General features: G+C 32.0%; 1 protein-coding gene across 2 annotated transcripts; it reads right to left on the minus strand.

Moving 5' to 3' along the window:
* Positions 1 to 1,138: 1,138 nt before the first annotated feature.
* Positions 1,139 to 22,404, minus strand: aco1 (aconitase 1, soluble). Of its 2 annotated transcripts, XM_042761165.1 has the most exons (22): positions 22,251 to 22,386; positions 18,460 to 18,658; positions 16,912 to 17,045; positions 16,626 to 16,794; positions 16,407 to 16,543; positions 15,349 to 15,419; positions 15,068 to 15,251; positions 13,898 to 14,037; positions 13,580 to 13,751; positions 12,681 to 12,781; positions 12,415 to 12,531; positions 11,214 to 11,373; positions 9,881 to 10,016; positions 8,302 to 8,386; positions 8,050 to 8,206; positions 7,817 to 7,941; positions 7,569 to 7,673; positions 6,508 to 6,650; positions 5,950 to 6,097; positions 4,863 to 4,985; positions 3,709 to 3,894; positions 1,139 to 2,665 (listed from the first exon to the last, which is right to left on the minus strand). In XM_042761165.1, the coding sequence occupies exons 3-22, from the start codon at positions 17,006 to 17,008 to the stop codon at positions 2,549 to 2,551; spliced, it is 2,673 nt and encodes an 890-aa protein (XP_042617099.1). In that variant the 5' UTR covers positions 17,009 to 17,045; positions 18,460 to 18,658; positions 22,251 to 22,386; the 3' UTR covers positions 1,139 to 2,548. The 2 variants fall into 2 exon arrangements, with proteins under 2 accessions (XP_042617099.1, XP_042617097.1); XM_042761163.1 differs by lacking the exons at positions 1,139 to 2,665; positions 3,709 to 3,894; positions 4,863 to 4,985; positions 18,460 to 18,658 and having other exon boundaries at positions 5,918 to 6,097; positions 22,251 to 22,404.
* Positions 22,405 to 22,724: the final 320 nt, after the last annotated feature.

The raw sequence follows: 22,724 nt of genomic DNA on the forward strand, positions 1-22,724 counted from the left end.
AACAAAATCTAAAATAGATCCATGTGCAGTAGTACGGCAGTAATGTACTCTTGTATGAAGAGGCCAATTTCAACTCTCCGCAAGCTCCTCCAAAAAGTCTTGGGTTGGAGGCCAAGACAATGCCTTTTTTTTTAGCAAAAAAAACAAAAAATAAAACACTAAAAAATTTTATTCACACAAACTTACCAGCCTGCAAACCAATACGCTGCGCTTGTTTTAAGAGATAGATAGATAATAAGAGAATAGAATAAAGATTAGATAGAAACACAGAACTCAGATTATCAAAGAAACTCAAACACCTAATAATAATAAAAAAGTAACAGATAAAATGAACAAAATACAAACACAATAAGTGGGTAAGCCTGGCAGACAAAGCGGACACTGCTAAAACCAGCTAACTGCTTGGAAGCTACAAAACAACAACAAAAAACAGCTAAAACCAGCTAATTTCACCAAAATCAGCTAAAATTAATACATTTTAAGCGGGTATTCAGTAACACTTTATTTTAAGGTGTCCTTGTTACACGTTACATGTACTCACTATTATAATAACAATTAATTATTCATAATTTCGTGCAAGTAACCCTAACCAATTAGTAAGTGCATGTAGTTAATTAATATTACCAAGTACGTATATGTAGAATTACACTGTAACAAGGACACCTAAAAATAAAGTGAACCTATAAATGAAATAAAAGGCCACTTAAGTGACTTAAAGAGAGTTTCTTAATCTTAAGTGCACTTAAAAAGTCCACTTGTAGAAATGTCACATTAAAGTACTTTAATTTTTGGGAGTTCATGTTAGATGACATTTTACCACCTGATCTTAACTTTTCTTGTTACAAAAAGGACAAATTATATAATACTTTAAGATTTGTTGATGCTGAACTATGTTAGATGACATTTTACCACCTAATTGTTTATTATTTACTGGAAAAAGTTTTGTAATTCATTTAACCAACTGTATTTTTATTTTAGGAAAGGACTTTTTATAACAGGAAAGTCCGGTCGTAAAATGTCATGTGATCTTGATGAATATTATGAATTAATAAAGCATGGTATTCATGTAAATATCATAAACATCACCTGCTACCATGAAATAGAGATGTATCATGTTGCACATAAAAAACAGATGAAATGAAAATTTTCCAATAAACATTTATTTTTGTTTCCACAAAAACTACAGATGTGTGCTTTGCTTAAAATAAAGGTCAATCAGTCGGATTTCACAAAGAATATGATTAAAGAAAAAAACAAACAGTTATGCATTTCAGTTTAGCTCCACCTTATAAAACAATGGCCTGACTACTTTAGATTACTTAACTCATTTATCACATGGATTTAAACAGGATAATCTTGTAAGATATTGTAATCAACATGGAATGCATTAAACATTAAATGCAATGTTTCCCAAACTGAGGTTTGTGAAGGGGGCTCGAGAGTTTAATGAAAATCTAATAATTAAATCATAAAAATGTTCATTAAAATCAATCATTTTAAAATAACATCAATCAAAATAAAACACTTACTTAAAAAAAAAAAAAAAAAAAAAAAAAAAGAAGAAATATTTAATTTGTTTAACTGCACGTCATGTGACAATTAACTAACACCAGAAAACCGTGAACATGCACATGTGTTACTTAATTATTAATTTATTGGGGTACATCAAGTGAAAACACTGGGCGAAAGAGGTTTTGCTGACAACGTTTGGGAATCCCTGCATTACATGTAAATAAGAAATAGTGTGAATTTGTGCATTTTAATGTGTTCGAAAGACAAAAGCCTTTAAAATGTAATTTAATTTAATTACAAGTGCTTCATTTTTGGAATCTGATTACATAATCCAGATTACATGTAATCAGTCACTACTCAGCTCTGAGTACAGATGCATAAGAGATAAAGACTGGAATGAAATGTCGTGCACAGGCTTTTTCAAGTGATTAGACACAAAATGTGAAAACATTGGCAGTTTTGTATTTTCAGTTGATATCCGACAGCTGTTAAAGGGATTTATCTGATGCAACATCGGTTTTAAACGATCTTCTTCAGTATTTCAGTCTAAAGTTAATGCAGAACCATTACGTGAAAATTATTCAGCAATGAAAAGGAATCATTGTTACATCTTAAAAAATAAAAAAAGAGTCACTGTGCCTAACGTTTATACTATTATAACTAACTAACAAAAAAACAAAACAAAAAAAAACCAAGTGCACATTTTCATGAGTGGATAACCTGTTAAGTACTTGTCTCAACGTGTAGTTTAAGTACAGTAATTAATAAGATGAATAACGGAGACGTGTAATGCTTTCTAACTTCCCCTTCAATCCCACTGAAGCATCAGAATCAAGCACAGCATCCTACAGAGTCACTGACTTGGAGAATTTAATATCGTAGCACGTAACGTTATGCGTCATATTTCAAACATAACCGTAACGAAACACCACATTAGTTGGTTCTTAAAAGAGAAACAAAAACACTGATGGGACAAAACAAGCATCCAGATGACGGATGACGTGTGCGTTTCGAGTGGGGCGTCCTGGAGACGGTGTTAGTTTTCGGACATCTTGCGGATCATGTAGTTGAGGATGCCGCCGTGATGGAAGTACGTCAGCTCCACGTCCGTGTCGAACCTCATCTTGGCCTGAAACGTTCTCCCTGTGTCCAGCTGCAGAGAGGAATGAAAACAAAACACATTTCATCAAACGGAGCATGCGGAAGAAAAAATATTTAAGGTAGTGTTATGGCAGTATTACTTATATAGCACAGGAAATTGAAACTTGTATTTCATGTATTTAATTAAATAGATTTGTAATTACACATTTGTAAGTTATATTACCTTTAAATGTAATATAAATAAAAAAAAAAAAGTCAGTGTTATTTTAGTATTATTTATAAAGTATAGTATTTTAGTCATAATTTGAATTAGCTTTTTTATATTTTGATTTTGTTTGTTTATGTGCTTTTGTCATTTTTTTTTTTTTTTTTTTTTTTTTTTTTTTTTTTTTTTTTTTATCTTTTGATATATTTTTTTTTTTTTTTTTATTCTAGTTTTAGTCATTTTAGTTACATTAACTTTATTTTTTTAGTTGCTAAGGCAACATTTCTAATTTTCATTTGTTTTTAAACTGAAATTTTCATCTAATACTTCTATTTTTACTTCAGATTTATTTAAATAAATAAAAATATTTTTTAGATAGTTATTCAAGAAAAATTACTTAATTTAAGGAAGTGTTTTTGAAAAAGTTTACTTCAGATTTATTTAAATAAATAAAAATATTTTTTAGATAGTTATTCAAGAAAAATATTTTTGATTGCAAAGATTATAACATCTGTTATTTATTTAATGTCAATAACGTTATTATCTTATCTATATATTATATATATTTATATTTATATATATAGTTAAAAAAAAAATTATGTAAGAATTGGGAAAACGTAAAAGTAAAATATATAATATTATTATATATGTCCCATGATTATCATATATATACATATATATATATTATATATAATATTTTAAGTAAACAAAGGTGTATCACGTGAAGATACATGTTTGTAAAGAGTAACTTAGCAATAAGCCCCACAGCTTTGAACGCGGGGCTCAGCCAATCAGAATCAACGGGACCGTAGATCTATCTGTGTTATATAAACAGTATTATTCTTCCACCAAGCTGATTTAAGGCTCAGTTTGAGGTGATGTGTGTGTACCTTGATGTCGACAGTCATTCTGGGCGTGATCTGTGGAGGAATGATCACAGTGTATCTCTCGCGGCCGCTGAGCCCGAGGCTTTCAGCGCTGTCACCCGGCAGATACTCCAGAGGGATGATGCCCATCCCGACCAGATTACTGCGATGAATCCGCTCGTAACTCTCCGCTAGAACAGCTTTGATGCCCTGAGACAGAAAACCAAAATCAGCAGCGCATCGTTTTCAGGCAGATCCAGAAACTGTGGCTGTTTGCTAAGTGTGAAAGTTTTTTAAGAGTACTTATTACAGAAATAATATATTTTTAAAAGAATACACCTTAAGTGTGAACTTAATGTAATGCTTTCGGACACTCAAATGTACGTCAACTGCGATTAAGTGAAAATGTTTTATAGTTTAAATTTGTATTAAATGCAATAAGCTAAACTTCAAAGGGTTTTTCACCCAATTAAGTAGGACTTCAGTGCATCTTCATACTTTAAATAATTTTATAACTACTCTTATTGTCTTCGAAATCTCGATAAAGTACTTCATATAAAAAAACTCAATAAAGTACTTAAGTATAAAGTAATTAATTACACATTTGTAGTTGCAAATATATTTAAAATGTATTAAATGTAATATTAAATGACACACTATGAAGATATAATTAAGTAATTTGCATGTGCTTTATTATGTTAGTAATGTTATTTTGATTTTAAAACAACACAGATTATTAAAACATAGTGATTAAGTAAAATTTTATTTGATGTGTTCAGAAATTTAAGAAAGTGAATATAAGAAGCATCTCTCTTTACAGTAAGTCACTCAAGTAGCCTTTTGTTTTATTAAAGTTACATTATCTACAGTACACCAGTACAGTATTTTAAAAAGACTGAAGTACACTACATGCACATTTAATACACTTAAGCACACTTCTTTTTCACAAAGTGCATCACATGCAGACAGGATTGCCACGAATTAAACGCGATATGTACTTAAAGCTTGTTTTTCTCCCATCCGTGTTGCTTCCAGACAGAAATTGATCATCTTGTCCAAGAAAACAACCATCTATTTCTCTCCCTGAATGTCGATTTTTCAACCCGAGTAACTGAGTTATGCATAAATGTCTCAGTATATGATTTTGTAAGAACATTAGAGGATGTATAAAGTCTCACCAGCAGGAAGGGCCCTTTAGCCGCCCAATCTCTAGAGCTTCCCGATCCATACTCTTTGCCCGCCAGAATCAAGAGAGGATGACCAGCCTGCTGATGTTTATTTGTATGATGAATCAAATACATCTGACTGAAAAAAAAGAAGAAAAAAAAAAAAAAAAAAAAAAATAAATAAATAAAAAAGTAAAAATTGCAATGGATACGCACACACACACACACACACACACACACACACACACACACACACACACACACACACACTAGGGTTGCCAACTTCAGAAAAGGAAAACAAAAGACAATCGTGGCTCATTATAAAAAATAAGGCACAGAATAAGGGACACTTAAAATATTTTTACTGTACCACATAATGAATGTCATTTCAGTGTCTGCAGTTAAGGATGTGTATAAAAGATGTAAAAAAAGGTTCTCAGACATAAACTATTTATGCACATTTTAATTCTAAAAAGAATTTTAGTGTCATACAGATGGCATAAAGTCTGAAAGCAGAACAACTGAATGTCTATGAAACGTCAGTCAATAAATCATTTTTTAAACTACTTAAAATTTTGAACTAAAATTTTGTTGCAACTATGTACTGTATGAATGAATGAATGCATATGCATATTTCAATTAAAGACAAATAGGAGAACTAGTACTGGCTGTTTTTGATTCTTTATTGGTCATTTTGTGTTTTAAAAATGAGGTCCAAGGTTAAGAATACGTTATACGAGGTTATTTAAACGTTTTTAGGTTATTTAAAATTGAATTTTTTTTCTCTATTTAACATCAACTAAAAACTACTTCTATGGACAGTTAGCAACCCCTATATATATATATATATATATATATATATATATATATATATATATATATATATAATATATATATATATATATACTGTATATATTATATATATATACAAAACACATGCATGTATATATATATATATATATATATATATATATATACTACACACACACACACACACACACACACACACACACACACACATACACACACACACTCTTTGTAATAATATTCTATTATTAATAAATAAATAAATAATAATAATAATATTGGAGTTTCACACCGTTTCTCCAGTAGGAAGGTAGATGGTACTTGGTGCTTGCTTGTTTATAAACTTGTTAAAAAGGCGGATGTTGGCAAATGTGCCTCGAGCCATGACTGCGTCATTCCCTCGACGGGAACCATACGAATTAAACTCCCTCGCGGTGAGTCTAGGAATAGAAACAATATTACATTACACACTGTAAGGCACATCTCATTTTAAAGACCATACAGAGCTTATTTGCACAGACATCACACAAAGATAGGTGTGTAACGGCTTGTATTGAAAGTGAAGTGTAGCCAAGTATGGTGTTCCATTCTCGCAATTTGTGCATTTAACCCTTTCAAGTGCACACACACAGCAGTAGGTAGTGAACACACACACACACACACACACACACACACACACACACACACACACACACACACACACACACACCCGGAGCAGTGGGCAGCCATATCCCTGCCGGTTCCAAGATTTGAACCCATAACTTTTTGGTTACAAGTCTGACTCTTTAACCGTTTGGCCACGACTGCCCCCTTAAATTACCAAATACACTTAAGCGAATCCAGGTCTCACCCGCGGCTGGTCAGGTATCGTGCCGCAGGACTGTTACGAGCAATGTTTCCAGCAGGCGAGATGTGGTCCGTGGTCACAGAATCTCCCAAATTGAGCAGCACATACGCGTCTGTTATAGAGTTTGGTGTCTGCAGCTCCCGGGTCTAAAAATGTAACAGCAAAGGAACTTGTGTTTACAGTTTTTGCCAAACCTTGAGAAAAAGAAGTGCGCTTAACAGTATTGAATGTGCACTTGTAGTGTACTTCAAATCTTAAGTGTGTTTTTAAAAATCTGTACTTGCTTATAATGTGATACTAATGAAATAAAAGGCCACTTAAGTGACTTAAAGAGAGATGCTTTCATGACTGTTTCTTTTGTAATAATATAAAATTAAATTTTACTGTATAGTAAATTAATCATTATTCTTTAATAATCTTTGTTGTGTTCTAAAGAAGTATAATTATTTTGATGTGCTACTAACATAATAATGCACATGCAAAGCACTTGATTATAACTTTATGGTGTGTTTAATATTACATTTAAATATTTTAAATGTACTAAAACGCAACTACAAATGTTTAATTACAAATACATGACACACACGTTTCAATTGAAATGACATTAAAGTACATTTTAGTTTACCATAAATGCTTGTCAGTACATTCAGCAGCACTTTAACCATATTTCAAAGACAATAGAAGGAATTATGAAATTACACATAAAATATATACTTAAGTCGTATTTTAAAAAACAATTTAAAGTTCAGCTCATTGCATATAATATAAATTTAACCAATAATACACTTCCATTTAATTGCATTTAACATGCATTTAAGTGTTTGAAAACATTACATTCATTTCACACTTAAGTATATTCTTAAATTTAAATTGAATTAATTTAGATAGATAATTTTAAGATAGATAGATAATTAAGATAGATAATTTTGACCCATACAATGTATTTTTGGCTATTGCTACAAATATACCCCAGTGACTTAAGACTTGTTTTGTGCTCCAGGGTCACAATTTTTTTATCAGGGTATAGTTATAATAATGGAAAAAAAGACAATGGTACACATTACCAGTCCGTCAAAGAAAGGAGGGGATTTAATGTAAGTAGAATTGGGGTTCCAGGTATAAAGCTTGTCAGAAGGAGCTTCCAGTGAGTTCCAGCGTTCATTCACTTTCTAAACATGAAAACAGACAAACACTACTTAAAACACTATTTAAATATTAAGAACTAAATGTGTTTACTGCAGAATGATGCTTTTTGGTATGTATCTGAACATTGTTTTGATTTATAAAAGAGGAGTTTATAAGTCAGCAGTACCTCAACTTTCTCATAGACCTCCTTAAACATGGCAGGAAGGACAAACTGTCTCTCCACCGCCTGGATCTCGTCCCGCGTGGGCCAGATGTCTCTCAGGAAAACCTCTTTTCCCTCAGAGTTCACGGCTGGATGAAAACAGGCCAAGAAACACGGGCAGTATTCATGTTTTTAAAGAGAGAACAACCATCGGCATGTGAAAGAATGAGATTTAATGCCTGGTGAACATTACTCACCTAAAGGCTCTTTTTCAAAATCTATCCTCACTGTGCCTGCTATAGCATAGGCGATGACCAGAGGAGGAGAGGCCAGGTAATTGGCTCGTGTGTTGGGATGGACGCGACCCTCGAAGTTTCTGTTTCCAGACAGGACACCCGCAGCAACCAAATCACCCTGAGACATCATTAAAGAAAGAAATCATTAAAACTGATCTAAATTTGGAAATATTATCAAAAGCATTATAAAATTGAGAGTATAAGCGTGTTTACCTGAGTAATGGCCTGTACAACCGGCTCTGGAAGGGGTCCACTGTTTCCAATGCAGGTCATGCAGCCGTAACCGACAACCTCGAAACTAAAGATGCACAAATAATATATATAAACACGTGTTGTTATTGTTAACTAAAACTATTAAAAAAACCATGTTAATTTTGACTTCGTTACTTGAAATAAAGTGGAAATGAAATACAAATATAGGATGGAAAAGTAAAAAAAAAACTAACAAAAATCTGAAATGTTGTCTTGGCAACAAATTTAAGTAAATAAAATTACTAAAACGAACTATTTTACTAAATTGTACTAAAACCTATACTGTATATATATAACACAAAATTAAAACAGTAAAAACTGTGCATATATATAAAAAAGCATTAATAAAAACAAAACTTAATACACTAAAACTTAAAAACTGACTGAAATAAAATAAGTGCAAGCACTTAAATGACCAGGTAAAGCTAAAAATCAAATAAATATAAATTAAAATAAAATAGAAATATATAAAAAACCTAACAAAAATCTGAAATGTTGTCTTGGCAACAAACTGACGTAAAATAAGTGCTAAAATTATTAAAACAAACTATTTTACTAAACTGTACTAAAACATATACATTTTAGTCCTTCAGCTTCAACTTATTTTATTTCAGTTAGTTTTTAAGTTTGTGTTTAAGTTTGTGTTTATATATATATATATATATATACAATATATATATATATATATATATATATATATATATATATATATATATATATATATATATATATATATATATAAATAAAATCACAAACTGAAATAAAATAAGCTGAAGCACTAAAATGACCAGGTAAAGCTAAAAATTAAATAAATAAATTTAAAAAAAAACAAAAAAACATATACAAATATAGGACGAAAAAAAAAAAAAAAAACTTTGGAAATGTTGCCCTGGCAACAAACTGAAGTACTGAAGTAAAAATAAAGTACTAATATTACTAAAACAACTATTTTACTAAATTGTACTAAAACACACACATATACATATATATATATATATATATATATATATATATATATATATATATATATATATATATATATATATATATACATATACATATATATATATATATATAAATAAAACTAATAAAAACAGTAAAAACTATGCTTAAATAAAAAAAAAAAAAAAAACACACTAACAAAAACAAAAGTTAAGACACAAACTTAAAAACTAACTGAAATAAAATAAGTTGAAGCTGAAGGACTAAAATGACCAGGTAAAGCTAAAAATTACATACATATAAACTAAAGCTAAATATTAAAAAAATAATATAAATGGCTAATGCAAAATTACTAAAACTTACTAAAAAATTTAAATGAAAACTCAACATATAAAAATAAATGCTTTATATTAATAAATACTATAATAGTATATAAATAGTACTTTAAGACACTGAGACAGACAGACTGACCTTAAAAACAGTCATAATGATTCGGTTACAGAGCCTGTTTTATTTCTGTAGCTGCTTTAAATCCACAAGAATTACATTTACATGAAGGAACACTGAACTCTGTTACTGACAGAGATGAGCTGCTCACCCTAACTGTGAGAGGAAGTCCATGACCCCGCTCTCTTTAAGGTAGTAAGTGACCACTCCGCTGCCTGGAGACAGACTGGTCTTTATGTACGGCTTGACACTGAGACCAGCGTTTACAGCCTTCTGCGCCAACAGACCTGACAGAAATAACATTGCATTACCACACAAAAAAATACATATCCAACTGTAAAGTGACAAAAAAATGGGCCTCAAAAATGGGTAACAGGTCTGTTTTAAAAAAAACTAATGCCAAATATAACAGTATATATTCAGGATTACAAAACAAAGAGGCTTTTGTTACTCCACAGTGATTTTGGCACAAATGTATCTGTCAGTGGGTAAAAGCTGCCAAATTTGACCGATGCAAAGACAGACAGTTTGCAAAACATGCCCTCATCTTCATAAACCATAAACAAAACATGCAAAGCAAAAGAAAACACAATCTAGACTACATTAAAATAAGGGTTCACTTGAAACAAGATTTAAAAAAAAAAAAAAAAAAATCATGCTTTGGTAAAATCAATCATGACATAACTATTCAAAGAAATATGATTATAAGATAAAAAAAAATGTAATTATTATATACAAAGTCATAAGTTAAAAAGTAGAAACTATGACAAAAAGTCTCATAATTTTGTAATAAATATGTAATGTAATGTGATGATTATGACTGCCACAATTTAGAATATTTGTCATAATCATGACTTTTTGTCATGTCATATATATATATCTCATAATTCTCAATTGAATAATATTGATTTTTGATTATGACGGTCACAGTTTCAAATCATAACTATGACATAAAACAATCACAACTTTCATAATTGCTAATGTCTAATTTATATTATATTATATCATATCATGGTTACAATTTTGAGTATCATGTGTCAAAATTCACTGTTCACAAGAATAAACATGGCTTGTGTTGACCACAATGTGTTTTATGTGGCTGCATGAAGCCACTGAAATTCAAGAGACATTTAAAAACTAAACTTTTCTATTCTCCTATTCAGGTCGTTAAAGGGATGGTTCACCCAGAAATGAAAATTCTGTCATTAATTACTCCAATTTCTGATGACATCAAAAGGGTGAGTAATTAACTACATAATTTTAATTTTTGGGAGAACTATCCCTTTAAATGTACAAGTAAAAGCAAAATGAAAATGATATCATTAAGAATGATATGGAGAAAGAGTCACATGGACTATTTCTTTGGTGTATTCGGAGCCCCATTTCCATACACTTTTGAAATACGGAAAAGAGGCAGCTGTTAACCATCAATTTTTACTTCAAATGAGATGAGGGTGAGTAGATGAATTAAAGTTGTCCAGTACCTGCTCCCAGCATGACCGAGGGGTTGCTGGTGTTGGTGCAGCTGGTGATGGCTGCGATGACCACGGATCCGTGAGACAGTGAATACTCCGCTCCGTTAAACTGGAAAGGCACCTGAACATCATGACGCTCAGGAGCCACCTGGAATCCTTTGAAGCCTTGCTGTAGACAACACACACAGACGGTGATGGGTGAGCATGTCTCTAGACAAGAATGCTTTAAAGAACCCATGAAATCAAAATATGACTATTTGTTAATTTTATGACATTACTGTTATGTCCATAGTTCATGTATATTAGCTTTGAGGCCATCTTTAATTTAGTGTACTCCTAAAGTTAACAAAATTAACTTGACCAAACTATATACACACACTTAATAGATTTCAAAAGGAAATATGTGGAGGAATGAGCTTCCAGATATTCCTGTAGGGACATGAGAGAAAAAAAATAATAATCATGCTTTGGTAACTATTACATAAAACAAATATTCTTAAAAATGCTAAAAGGTCAAACAAAAATGTACATTTATGTAATAAATATGACTTCCATCATTTTTCACTTTTAATGAAATAATTAGGACGTATGTAAATTGTTTTGTCATAACGTGAAGTTTTATGTCAATTTTGACTTTTTATAATAATTTTGACAGTCAAAAGCACTTCAATTTTCATGACTTTTTTCATATTATTGTTATAATGACTTTCATTGTTATATTGTTATAATATCAACTTTTATGTCATAATTGTTGTTTTATGTCAGTTTCGCATTGCATAAAAATTTTGACTGTCGTAAGGACTTTCTGTCATAATTAAAAATTTTACTTATTATGACTTTTTGTGTCTTAATCTTTTACTTGGCCATAATTATGACTATTTCATAATTTTGTTATAATGACTTAATTTCATAATTGTGACTGCCATAATTTCACCATGTTTTTGTGTCAGTTTCAATTTATGTCAGAATATTTAACTATTTTTTTACTTTTTATTTCATAATTCTGACTGTCATATGGCCTTGCGTGTCATAATTACGACTTCATATCTCATAATTTCAACTTTTTATCTCATAATTACAATTTATGCATAAATATGTTTTACCAAAGTCTGATTTTCTTTTTCATGAGGAAAATTAATGCTGCATTATCTCTAGATTCAGAGGCAGTGTGTGTCCTGTGTGTTTTCCCAGGTGTTTCTGTGGCATGTACCTTGGCCCCTAAACACATTTTAAAGTCCTGCTTCATCTCTGATACAGTCACTTTGTCCTGTGGCCGCTTGGGACCGCTGCAGCAGGGGACGACCGTACTGAGGTCCAACTCAACAACCTGCGTGAGGAAGAATGAGAGAAAAATGAATAGCAATCATCCTGAGACACAAGTACATTTTGCAGAAAGAGGTTCAGACAGCAGCGACTAGCGCTGATTTATCTGTGAACAGCAGATTTGTGGGAATGTGTTGAATTTAGACTTGGTACCTGAGTGAACTGTGGATCCTCAGATGTGTTGCTGTAGTCTCTGAACATGCCCACCGCTTTCAGATACTTTTCTATGTAATTCAGCTTCTCTGTGTCCCTCCCTAAAACACATATGAATAAAACATATACTGTATAAACAGTGAGAGTTGCAAACTTTCTTGTAGAAAGTAAAGCAATGCAACCTTCCTGACCACAGCAGAATGTAGTTCCTCTTGAGAAAACGAAGGGTGCTTAATTGTATTTTTTCCTTAACTTGTAGTGTCCTTAAGATCTTAAAAATATTTTTTAAAAAATATGTACTGCAGATAATTTGATATTAATGAAATAAAAAGCCACTTAAGTGACTTAAAGAGAGACATTTTCATCACTATGTTTTTAACGCACTTAAGTACACTTTTAAAAAGTGTTACTTTAAAGTACCTTTTTTTGTTGTGCTATAAAAGAAGTACACTTATTTTGATGTGTTGACTAACATACTTAAGCAAGTAAAATACTTGATTATAATTTTAACTGTAGTGTTATTGAATATTACATTCAAAGTTAATATATTTTAAATGTACTAACTTACTAAATCTGCAATTACAAATAATATACTACACGTTTCTATAACTTTACATTAAAGTATATTTTAGTTTACCATAAATGCTTGTCAGCACATATTTCAAAGACAATCAAAGTAATTATGGAATAAAAATAAATATGCACCTATAGTAAGTGGGTCAAAAAGCACTCTAAAGTTCAACTAATTGTATTTAATATTCATTTAACACTTTAATACATGTTAATTTAATCGTATATTATTTCAATAATAAGTACTCTTTTTATAGTTATGCTAAAGTGTACTTCTTTTTAACAAGGGTTAGAAGCTTTTAAAACTGATCAGGGACAGGTTTACCTACCCGTCTGATTCAGATAATGAATGCTGATATGGTCTACAGGGAAGAAGGCAGCGGTGGCTCCATACTCAGGGCACATGTTGGCGATGGTAGCGCGGTCAGCGATAGACAGCGAGGCAACGCCAGGGCCAAAAAACTCCACAAATTTTCCAACCACACCCACTTGCCGCAAATGCTGAGCAGAGGAAGCAGTAAGACAAAGCAACTTAGTTTTTAAACACCCACTAAACCATAAAGCTTATTTTGAGTAGGACAATTTTTATTGTTTCTTAAAAGCAAAAAATTTCACCTTAAAATTCCGATATGGGAAGACTTGCATACCTTGGTGACAGTAAGCACTATGTCAGTGGAGGTGATATATTTGTCGGGTGTCCCCTGTAGTTTGTAACCAATGACCTCTGGCAGCACCATACTGATCGGCTGACCCAACATGACCGCCTCCGCCTCGATACCTCCAACACCTGCTCCAAGAGATCTGAGCTTAAATCTCAGCTCAACATTTAGCATTTATTACTGAATTTCCCGTTTTCTTTATTTATAAGCCCAACAATGATACAAAATTTAACTCCCTTTTTTCAAAATAACTATCTTAACAACTTCAACTTATGTATTATGGCTTTTACATACAATGTAAAAAATTTTAGATTCTATATCACTTACAACACAAGTCAAAATTATGACACGAATGTCATAACTATGACTTCTATATAAAATGTTATAATTATGAAATAAAAGTTGAAATTGTTATGTGACATGCATGACCTATACATAAAATGCAAAAATTTTGAGATATGAAGTCATAATTATTGCAATCGAAATTATGAGATACATTGACTTTCATGTCAGAATTATGACTTATCTCATAATTGCACCTTATGGCATAGTATAACTTATTATCTCATAATTTTGACATTTTATGTATGTCGGAATTCGCAAGTCATAATTCTAACTCTTCTTCTAATTCATGTTAAAATTTTGATTTAGATAGCATTATGACTTATGTATTTCGAAATGTCAAAATTATGAGACAATAAGTATTAGCTATTAACTTTGATTTAAATTGTGATTTTGGTATTAGTTATGTTTTTGTCTTTAATTGTCATAATTATGACTTGGCATAATTATGCATTACGATTTACACATAACATGTCTAAATTATGAGATATAAAGTCACAATTATGAGATAAGTCATAATTATGACAATTTTACCTCTCGGGCTTAGAAGTCATAACACTTAAGTCATAGTTATGACAATTTAAACTTTCTATCTCATAATTATGAGTGAGCCTCCCAAAGATTTTGACATTTTATACACAGTATAAGTCATAATACTAAAGTCATAATTATGAATTCATTATGACAATTTAAACTTTTTATCTCATAGTTATGTCTTGAAGTTCATTCACACCAAGAATGATAAATGTAAAGGTAATTAAATATATTATTTAAAACAATGAAACTTGTGGTGATTCTCGATGAATTTTCCCTCACCCCAGCCCAGCACTCCCAGCCCATCAATCATGGTAGTGTGAGAGTCCGTTCCCACCAGACTGTCCGGATAGTAGTAACCATCCCGCTTAAACACCACCCTGGCCAGGTATTCCAGATTGACCTGATGGACTATTCCTGAGCCCGGAGGAATGATCCGCATGTTCTGGAATGCTTTAGAACCCCACTGTGGACCAATACAATTAGTTCTCAAGCCATCTTCATCATCATATCTTGTAGTCTCAAACAACATCAAATATGTCAAAAACAGAAGGGGAAGTTACCTTTAAAAACTCAAATCGTTCTTTGTTCCTTTCAAATTCAAGGTCTTGGTTTTTCTGAAGGCTGTCAGACTAAAGAATGGAAAAGGTAATAAACTTCTGTACTGGACAGTTAAAATCATGATACGCTTGTCACCAGAGAACAAGCTCCAAGACAAGCGCTTCAAGTGACATTTTAGTTGTAGTTTTCATGTTTAGTTGTGATGGTAACATTTTGGGAGTTCATAAGGACAAGGCCCCAAAAAATGTAAATAGCTACACTTATGAAAAAGAAGGGTGCTTAATTGTACTGAATGTGCACTTGTAGTGTACTTCAAATCTTAATAGTACATGAGTACTAAAAAAATGTTTACACTGTACTTGCAGATAATATAATATTAATTATGTCAAAGTAAAAGTTTAACTTGTTTTAAATTATTGTTTTAGAATATATAAAATAATCTTTAAAGAAGTACACTTATTTTGATGTGTTGTTGACTAACATGTTAAAGCACATTTAAAGAACTTCATTATAATTTTAACTGTAGATTATTATTCAATATTAAATGTAAAGTTAATACATTTTTAAAAGAACAAAATTTTTTAATTCATGACATACAAGTTTCAACTGAAATGACATTAAAGTATATTTTAGTTTACCAAAAAATGCTTGTCACTAGATTCAGCAGTACAGTTTAACCATATTTCAAAGGCAAAATAAATAATTACGAAATAACATATGAAAATGTACTTAAGTCCTACTTAAGTGGGTCAAAAAGCACTTAAAATACAGCTTACTGCATTTAATGCATTCAGTCTGCACATATTCTTTTAAAATACCCAAAAAGTAAAACACTCTTTTTTCACCCCAAGTATGCTAAAGTGTACTTCTTTTTCACAATGGTGTCATTGTCTCTTGCCCTGTTGTCTACGATCAATCTGTGTTCTTGATTTAGATTTAAGAGATAGAAAAATCAGTTGCAGAAGCCAAATACTCTTGAGATGAACCCAGTAACACAACTTACAGACAAACAGACTATGTAAAAGGATTTTACATTTCCGTCAAATGGCAAAGACCTACTTCCTGTTGAAGTCAACCTGAATGGAATGATCTATGACAAGGTCTGCCGGACAGACTGGATTAATCCTTTCCGGGTCGCCCTGTAATTTTTTCACTGCATCACGCATGGCTGCAAAGTCGACCACTGCAGGAACACCCCTGTTTACAGAGAACAAACAATGAGACGTATGTAACCCAAAGATGAAAAGCTGCAGGCTATGGAGACTCAGTTAAAACCTACGTGAAGTCTTGCAAGATGACACGAGCCGGTCTGAAAGGCACCTCCACGGTCTGACTCTGTGTCACCTTCCAGTTGAGGACTTTCTCCACATCCTCTTTCTTCACCAGGAACCCATCACAGTTTCTCACCGCAGACTCCAGCAGCACACGGATGGAGAAGGGAAGCTGGTCTCAAAGAAAGGCATAGAGAAAGTCACAGTCATATCATTTCCATACAATAACACTGCCAGCAGCACAGTTGCTGTAACTTTCATTCAACAATTCAAAGATACAAAGGACTGTCTTACCATATCTGGGGTCTTTGAGCTTTTTAAGGTTGAAGAACTTGTGGTCGGGTTTCTGGGGGTCCAGAGGCTCAATAATGTGTGCATAAGGGTTCGTCATAACTAAAAACACGCTTCTTCACTGCACACTCTTGAACCTTAAATTGAGAGGAAGAGAAAAATCCTGAGAAACTTGCTGATTCACTAATAAAAAAAAAATTTTTGGAGATGGTAAAATCAATGGTTATACCATGTTGTTGTTTTTTTTCTTTTTTGTACATGAGATCACAAATGTTTAAGTTATGATGTGAGAAAATTATGGTATTATGCAAACATTCTCTTGTGTTTTATTTGTATTGAATGTGCACTTTAAGTATACTTTACTTTATCTTAAATTTACATTAAATAAAAGACCAGTTAAATATAGGACTATTTTCATGACTATGTTTCTTAACACACTTAAGTACACTTTTAAAAGGTGCACTTTGTTATAGTGTCAAAGTTTTACTTTAAAGTACATTTTAAATTATTATTTTAATAATCTTTTGTTGTGCTTTAAAAAAAAAGTACACTTATTTTGATGTGATTGATACTAACAGACTTAAGTACTTGATTATAATTCTAACTGTAGTGTGTTATTCGATATTACATTATTAAGTTAAAGTTAACTTCACCATTACAAAAGTCTAATTACAAAGATACTTAAATATATAGTTTGGTAATAAACAATAGTTTGGTCCCACTTTAAAATAGTTGCCTTTAACTACTATGTACTTAAGTAAAAAATAAATGTAATTGTTAGGTACAATGTACTTATAGTGCTCATGTTCAAAACACTTTTGCTGCTATTAAGGTGGGATACTAGAAAGGTCAAGGACAGATTAGGTTTAAGCGTGGGTTAATGTGTAGGGGTAGGATAATTACAGATGTAACTACAGATATAATTACAAGAAGGTATTTTTAAACATAAGTATAATGTAAAAATGTATGCACACAGTAGTTGCACGGTATCAGATGATTAATTCAAATGCAAGTAGTAAGACACTTAATATAAAGGGGTGCAACTGTTTTAACTACAGCGTGTTATTCAATTACATTCATCACATTTACAAGTTAATACATTTTAAATGTACTAAATAGCAACTCCATCATTATAAATGTGTAATTACAAATATATTTAAATACATGACATACACGTTTCAACAGAAATGACAATAAAGTATATTTAGTTTACTATAAATGCTTGTCAGTACATACAGCAGTACAATTTAACCATATAAGACAAAAGAATTATGAAAGATGTACTTAAGTCCTACTTAAGTGAGTCAAAAAGCACTCTTAAATTCAGCTAATTGCATTTAATATAAATTTAATCTAAAATACATTTTCATTTAATTGAAAATTATCATGCAAATAAGTGTCCGAAAACATTACATTCAGTTCACACTTAAGTATATTCTTTAAAAGTAATGTTTTTCCATAAAAAGGACTCTTTATAAAAGTTTCTTAACAAGTTTAACCAGTATTTGCAGAACACTATTTAAAAAAAATAAATAATAATTATAACTGCACCTTTGATCCGGTTCTGAACGGCAAGACAATTTCCCCCAAAAAAATCCAGAATATCTCCAAAAATATCAAAATCTCTTATCCTGGCACTCTGCTTCTGCAAATGAGAGCTCTGACTCTTTCTCCACCTCTATTCAACACCAAAGGCACGGGAACTCCCCAGAATTAAGAGGCTGGTACGTGACAGACAGGACAACACCATCTGAAGCACCAGAGATCAAGGAGACAAAGCTTTAGCACTGGTTTATACAGAAGCTGCATGTTGACAAATCTCCAGTTTACATCACAGCCTTGTTATCTGCTGGATCTTACAGAGATCGGTTTCATGCAATGAGATAAACATGCTCCTCTCCAAAACCGTCACAGATAATGAACTGCATGGTATTTGTCTTGGATCCAACGCAACAGTCAAAAGAAACTCATACGAGTCGGCAGATTTGGAGATGTTTTGGACTGGTTGTGATGCATCAGGTGAGCGCTCAGACCACAAGAGTCAGAAAGTAAAGCCAACTCTCTTTCTTCACACCAGTTTCCTAATGTTTCAATCAATCCATTCACATCCAAGTCATGTCTGCTCATAGGTCATGATTACACTAGCAGCTCTGATGTCTATAATCGCCTATAATAACTGTGTCTAAATAAAATTACTGTATATTTAACCCCTTAAGGAAAAGTTTAAATGTTTGATGTGCTCAATATACATCATGTGCATTGATTCATGTATATCATGTCTCTTCAGAAGACTTTTATTAAATTGCTTTTTAACCATGAAAGTTTTGGGTGAATGGAAGTACAGAAATCTCACAGGTTTTATCATTTAAAAAGATCTTAATTTGTGTTTAAAAGTAATAAAAGTCTTATGGGACTGGAGAGACATGAGGGTGAGAAAAGGATGACAGTAATTATAATTCTCATTAATTGAAATAAAGCTAAAATTAAATTATGAATATTAGATAAAAAATTTTTTAAAAATTAGAACTACTGTCTTGAGAACTAATTAAGTTTAAGGTGAAGTACTAAAATGACTAAAACTGAAATAGAAATAAATGTAAAGATAAATAAAAATATATAGAAGAACTAATAAAATTGCAAAAGCACATAGAATTACTAAAAAAATGAAAACTAAAAATATTAAATATTATAGTACATAAATACTAAAATTACACTGAATATGAGCAACACCTGCTCAATAATATAGTTGCTGGTACTAATATATATAATACAATTTAATGCTCCTGAATGAGACACAGTCCAAATATAATAACATTAAAAAATAAGAAAACATGGCTAGCAATACCAAGGTCATGAGTTCAATTCCCAGGGAATGTATGAGGTGATAAAATGCAGACTCTGAATGCAGTGTTAATGACTTTGTATTGTGGCTTTCAATTCAAGCATTTTTAGCCATTTTCAAAAAAACATCTGAAAGACATCTTTTTTACCAACAACTGATCCATTAATACTAGCACTTAACTATTTATTATTATTATTATTATTATTATTATTATTATTATTATTATTATTATTATTATTATATGTATAAAATGCAGCGGTCAACAAACAATTATTAGCTGATTAGTAAACCCAGCTAATATACATACATCTATGCTTAAATACTGCAGATGTTCATCATATTCATTCAATGATTGATTGTTCATCTTTAACCATTTCTGATTTTGCAATAAATCAACATTACAGCAGAAGGCAGCAGTTTACAACCCAAGGACTTCATATAAACCTTAGGAGAAAAATGAGGGCAAAAGGGCCCCTGGGGCCCCAACTTGCTTCATCCCAGCAGCCCTTCTCATGTTAACAAATTTAACTCTGTTCTCCTGGGATATGAGCAGGCAAAAGGCCAAGCTGTGCAGCAAGCAAAGTGTTGTTTTTCCTGCTCTAACAGCAGCAGAATTGTGCAACACACTAAACAGAAGATGAGAACCGACCGAGCCGGGAGAACAACTATAATCCCCGCAGCCCGACCAACATGAGGGGGAAGGCAGATTCACAGCAAATGATTGAGGGCTAGACGCCATTATTATGATTTTTTTATCTTTTAGATGCCTCGGAGCCTTAAATATGATCATTCTTGTGCGAGGGACCCCCATCTGCAAATTTAAAAGGGATCTTTATAGATTCTTGCATTAAGACCTAATTTATACTATGAAAACTTAATATTATAAATATGCCTACATTATTCTGAAAATATTTTGTTTAATATTAATTAATTTGTTTAATAATAATACTCATTTTAGTGCTATACTGATATATTAATTTATTTGCTTGCATATTTATTATGTATTCATTTGAATCAAAATTTGTTTGTTTTTGAATGTAAATAAATGAAATAAATATACACATTTTAGATTCAAACAAATACAAAAACAGATTAATTAATTTATCGTTATTATACATTTATTTATTCAGTACTCATTTACTTATTTGTTTTTGTTTCAATCTTAATAAATACAATAAATCTACAAAATTTAACACCAAAATAGATTTTATTTATTTGCTTGTTTATTCAGTACACATTTATTTAGTCATTTACTTGCAATCTTATTTATGTTTATTTGTTTGTTTTTGAATCTAAATCTCTCTTTCAATCTAATAATCCAATTCAAACAAACACAAAAAGGTATTGATAATTTCTGAGTATTTTATGAAGACTATCCTCGTAATTTTGACTTAACTAGAATTAAAAAAAAAAAAAAAAAAACATTATTAGTCGATACATATGTAATGAGATAAGAAAAAATTATGAATTAAACTCGCTAGACACTAGTCAAAAAGTCACGCGTCATTGGTTACTTACTAATAAATAAAACCGGTAGGGCTAATAGTAATGCAAAAATAGAGACAAGCTAGTGTTAAAGGAATAAACAGCTTGCCACAGATATTTTTTAAATCCACAGGTCTGAAAAGGTTACTTTGTGTGTAAAAAGTTACTTTTTTTCCCCCTTTCTAAACATTTTTCACAGACCCCACTTTGAAACACCCCTGATTTAAACAGTTAGACTTCGGCCAAGGTCACATCATAAGAAATGTAAATCCTCTGCAGCAGTTTATACATGTTTCAGTGATTTAGAAATACAAAACACCTTACAAACAAAACATATCTGACTGCAAAATCGCCAGGAACCAGCTTCAAGTCACTCCAGTGAATCACCATCTGATATCTCAAAGCATGAGACTCGGGGCCAAGTATGACAGACTGAATGAAGGTTAATCTGAGGCAATATCTGTGCATTTCCACCATGTCTTGTGACCCAGTGCCATTTTCTACAGACAGTGATAGCTCAGGCTGTGTGTGATAGACTCTGGACTATGAAATAAAGCTCTGTGTTTTTCACTCTTCCAGGAACTAGTTTAGAGAATGATTTACTGAAGCCAGTGCACGATGTCACATAAAAGCAATGTCTAAAAGTCCATTTGCACTAACTTTACATCAACAACCGGCATACACTATTAGCGCGTGCACTATCAATTCATTCATTGGCAGTCAGCTGATAGCTGCTTAGCTCGCGTGCACTCAACCAAACACGAGCCGAAACTGCTGATATTTTTTCCACTCGATCTCGGACTAACATGCACACATTAAAGCTGCCATAATGCTCGTGCTAATAACTTTAGCTTCATGTTTTTAATATGCAACAGCACGGACCTTCTCGATATTAGCCTGATAGATAGACAACTGTACAAAAACGGTGAGCTCAAACGCTAATATGAGCAGAGATGTAGATGCAGCACGCGGTAATGTTCATGAAGCACGGTGTAACCGCTTGTTCAATGCTTACCTCGTAGTGTGTGCTGTTTAGGGTAGATTTGAGCGCTGCTGTCACTAGTTGTTTGCTCGGCCTCTTTAACGTTGACGTGTTTACCGTAATTCCTCTAAATGAGCAGCATTTACACTTGCACGCACACGCACACACATGCACGCGCACGCACACTCTCACGCGCGCACACACACACACACACACACACACACACACACACACACACACACACACACAAAGTAACTTTTTCAGACCTGTTGATTTACAAAATATCTGTGGCAAGCTGTTTATTCCTTTAACACTAGCTTGTCTCTATTTTTGCATTACTATTAGCCCTACCTGTTTTATTTATTAGTACGTAACCAATGACACGTGACTTTTTGAGCAGTGTCTAGCGAGTTTAATTCATATTTTTTTCTTATATCATTACCTATGTATCTACTAATAATGAATTTTTTTTTAATTCTAGTTGTCAAAATTACGAGGATAGTCTTC

The sequence above is a fragment of the Cyprinus carpio genome, chromosome A7, assembly GCF_018340385.1.
Source record: "Cyprinus carpio isolate SPL01 chromosome A7, ASM1834038v1, whole genome shotgun sequence".
NCBI lineage: Eukaryota > Metazoa > Chordata > Actinopteri > Cypriniformes > Cyprinidae > Cyprinus > Cyprinus carpio.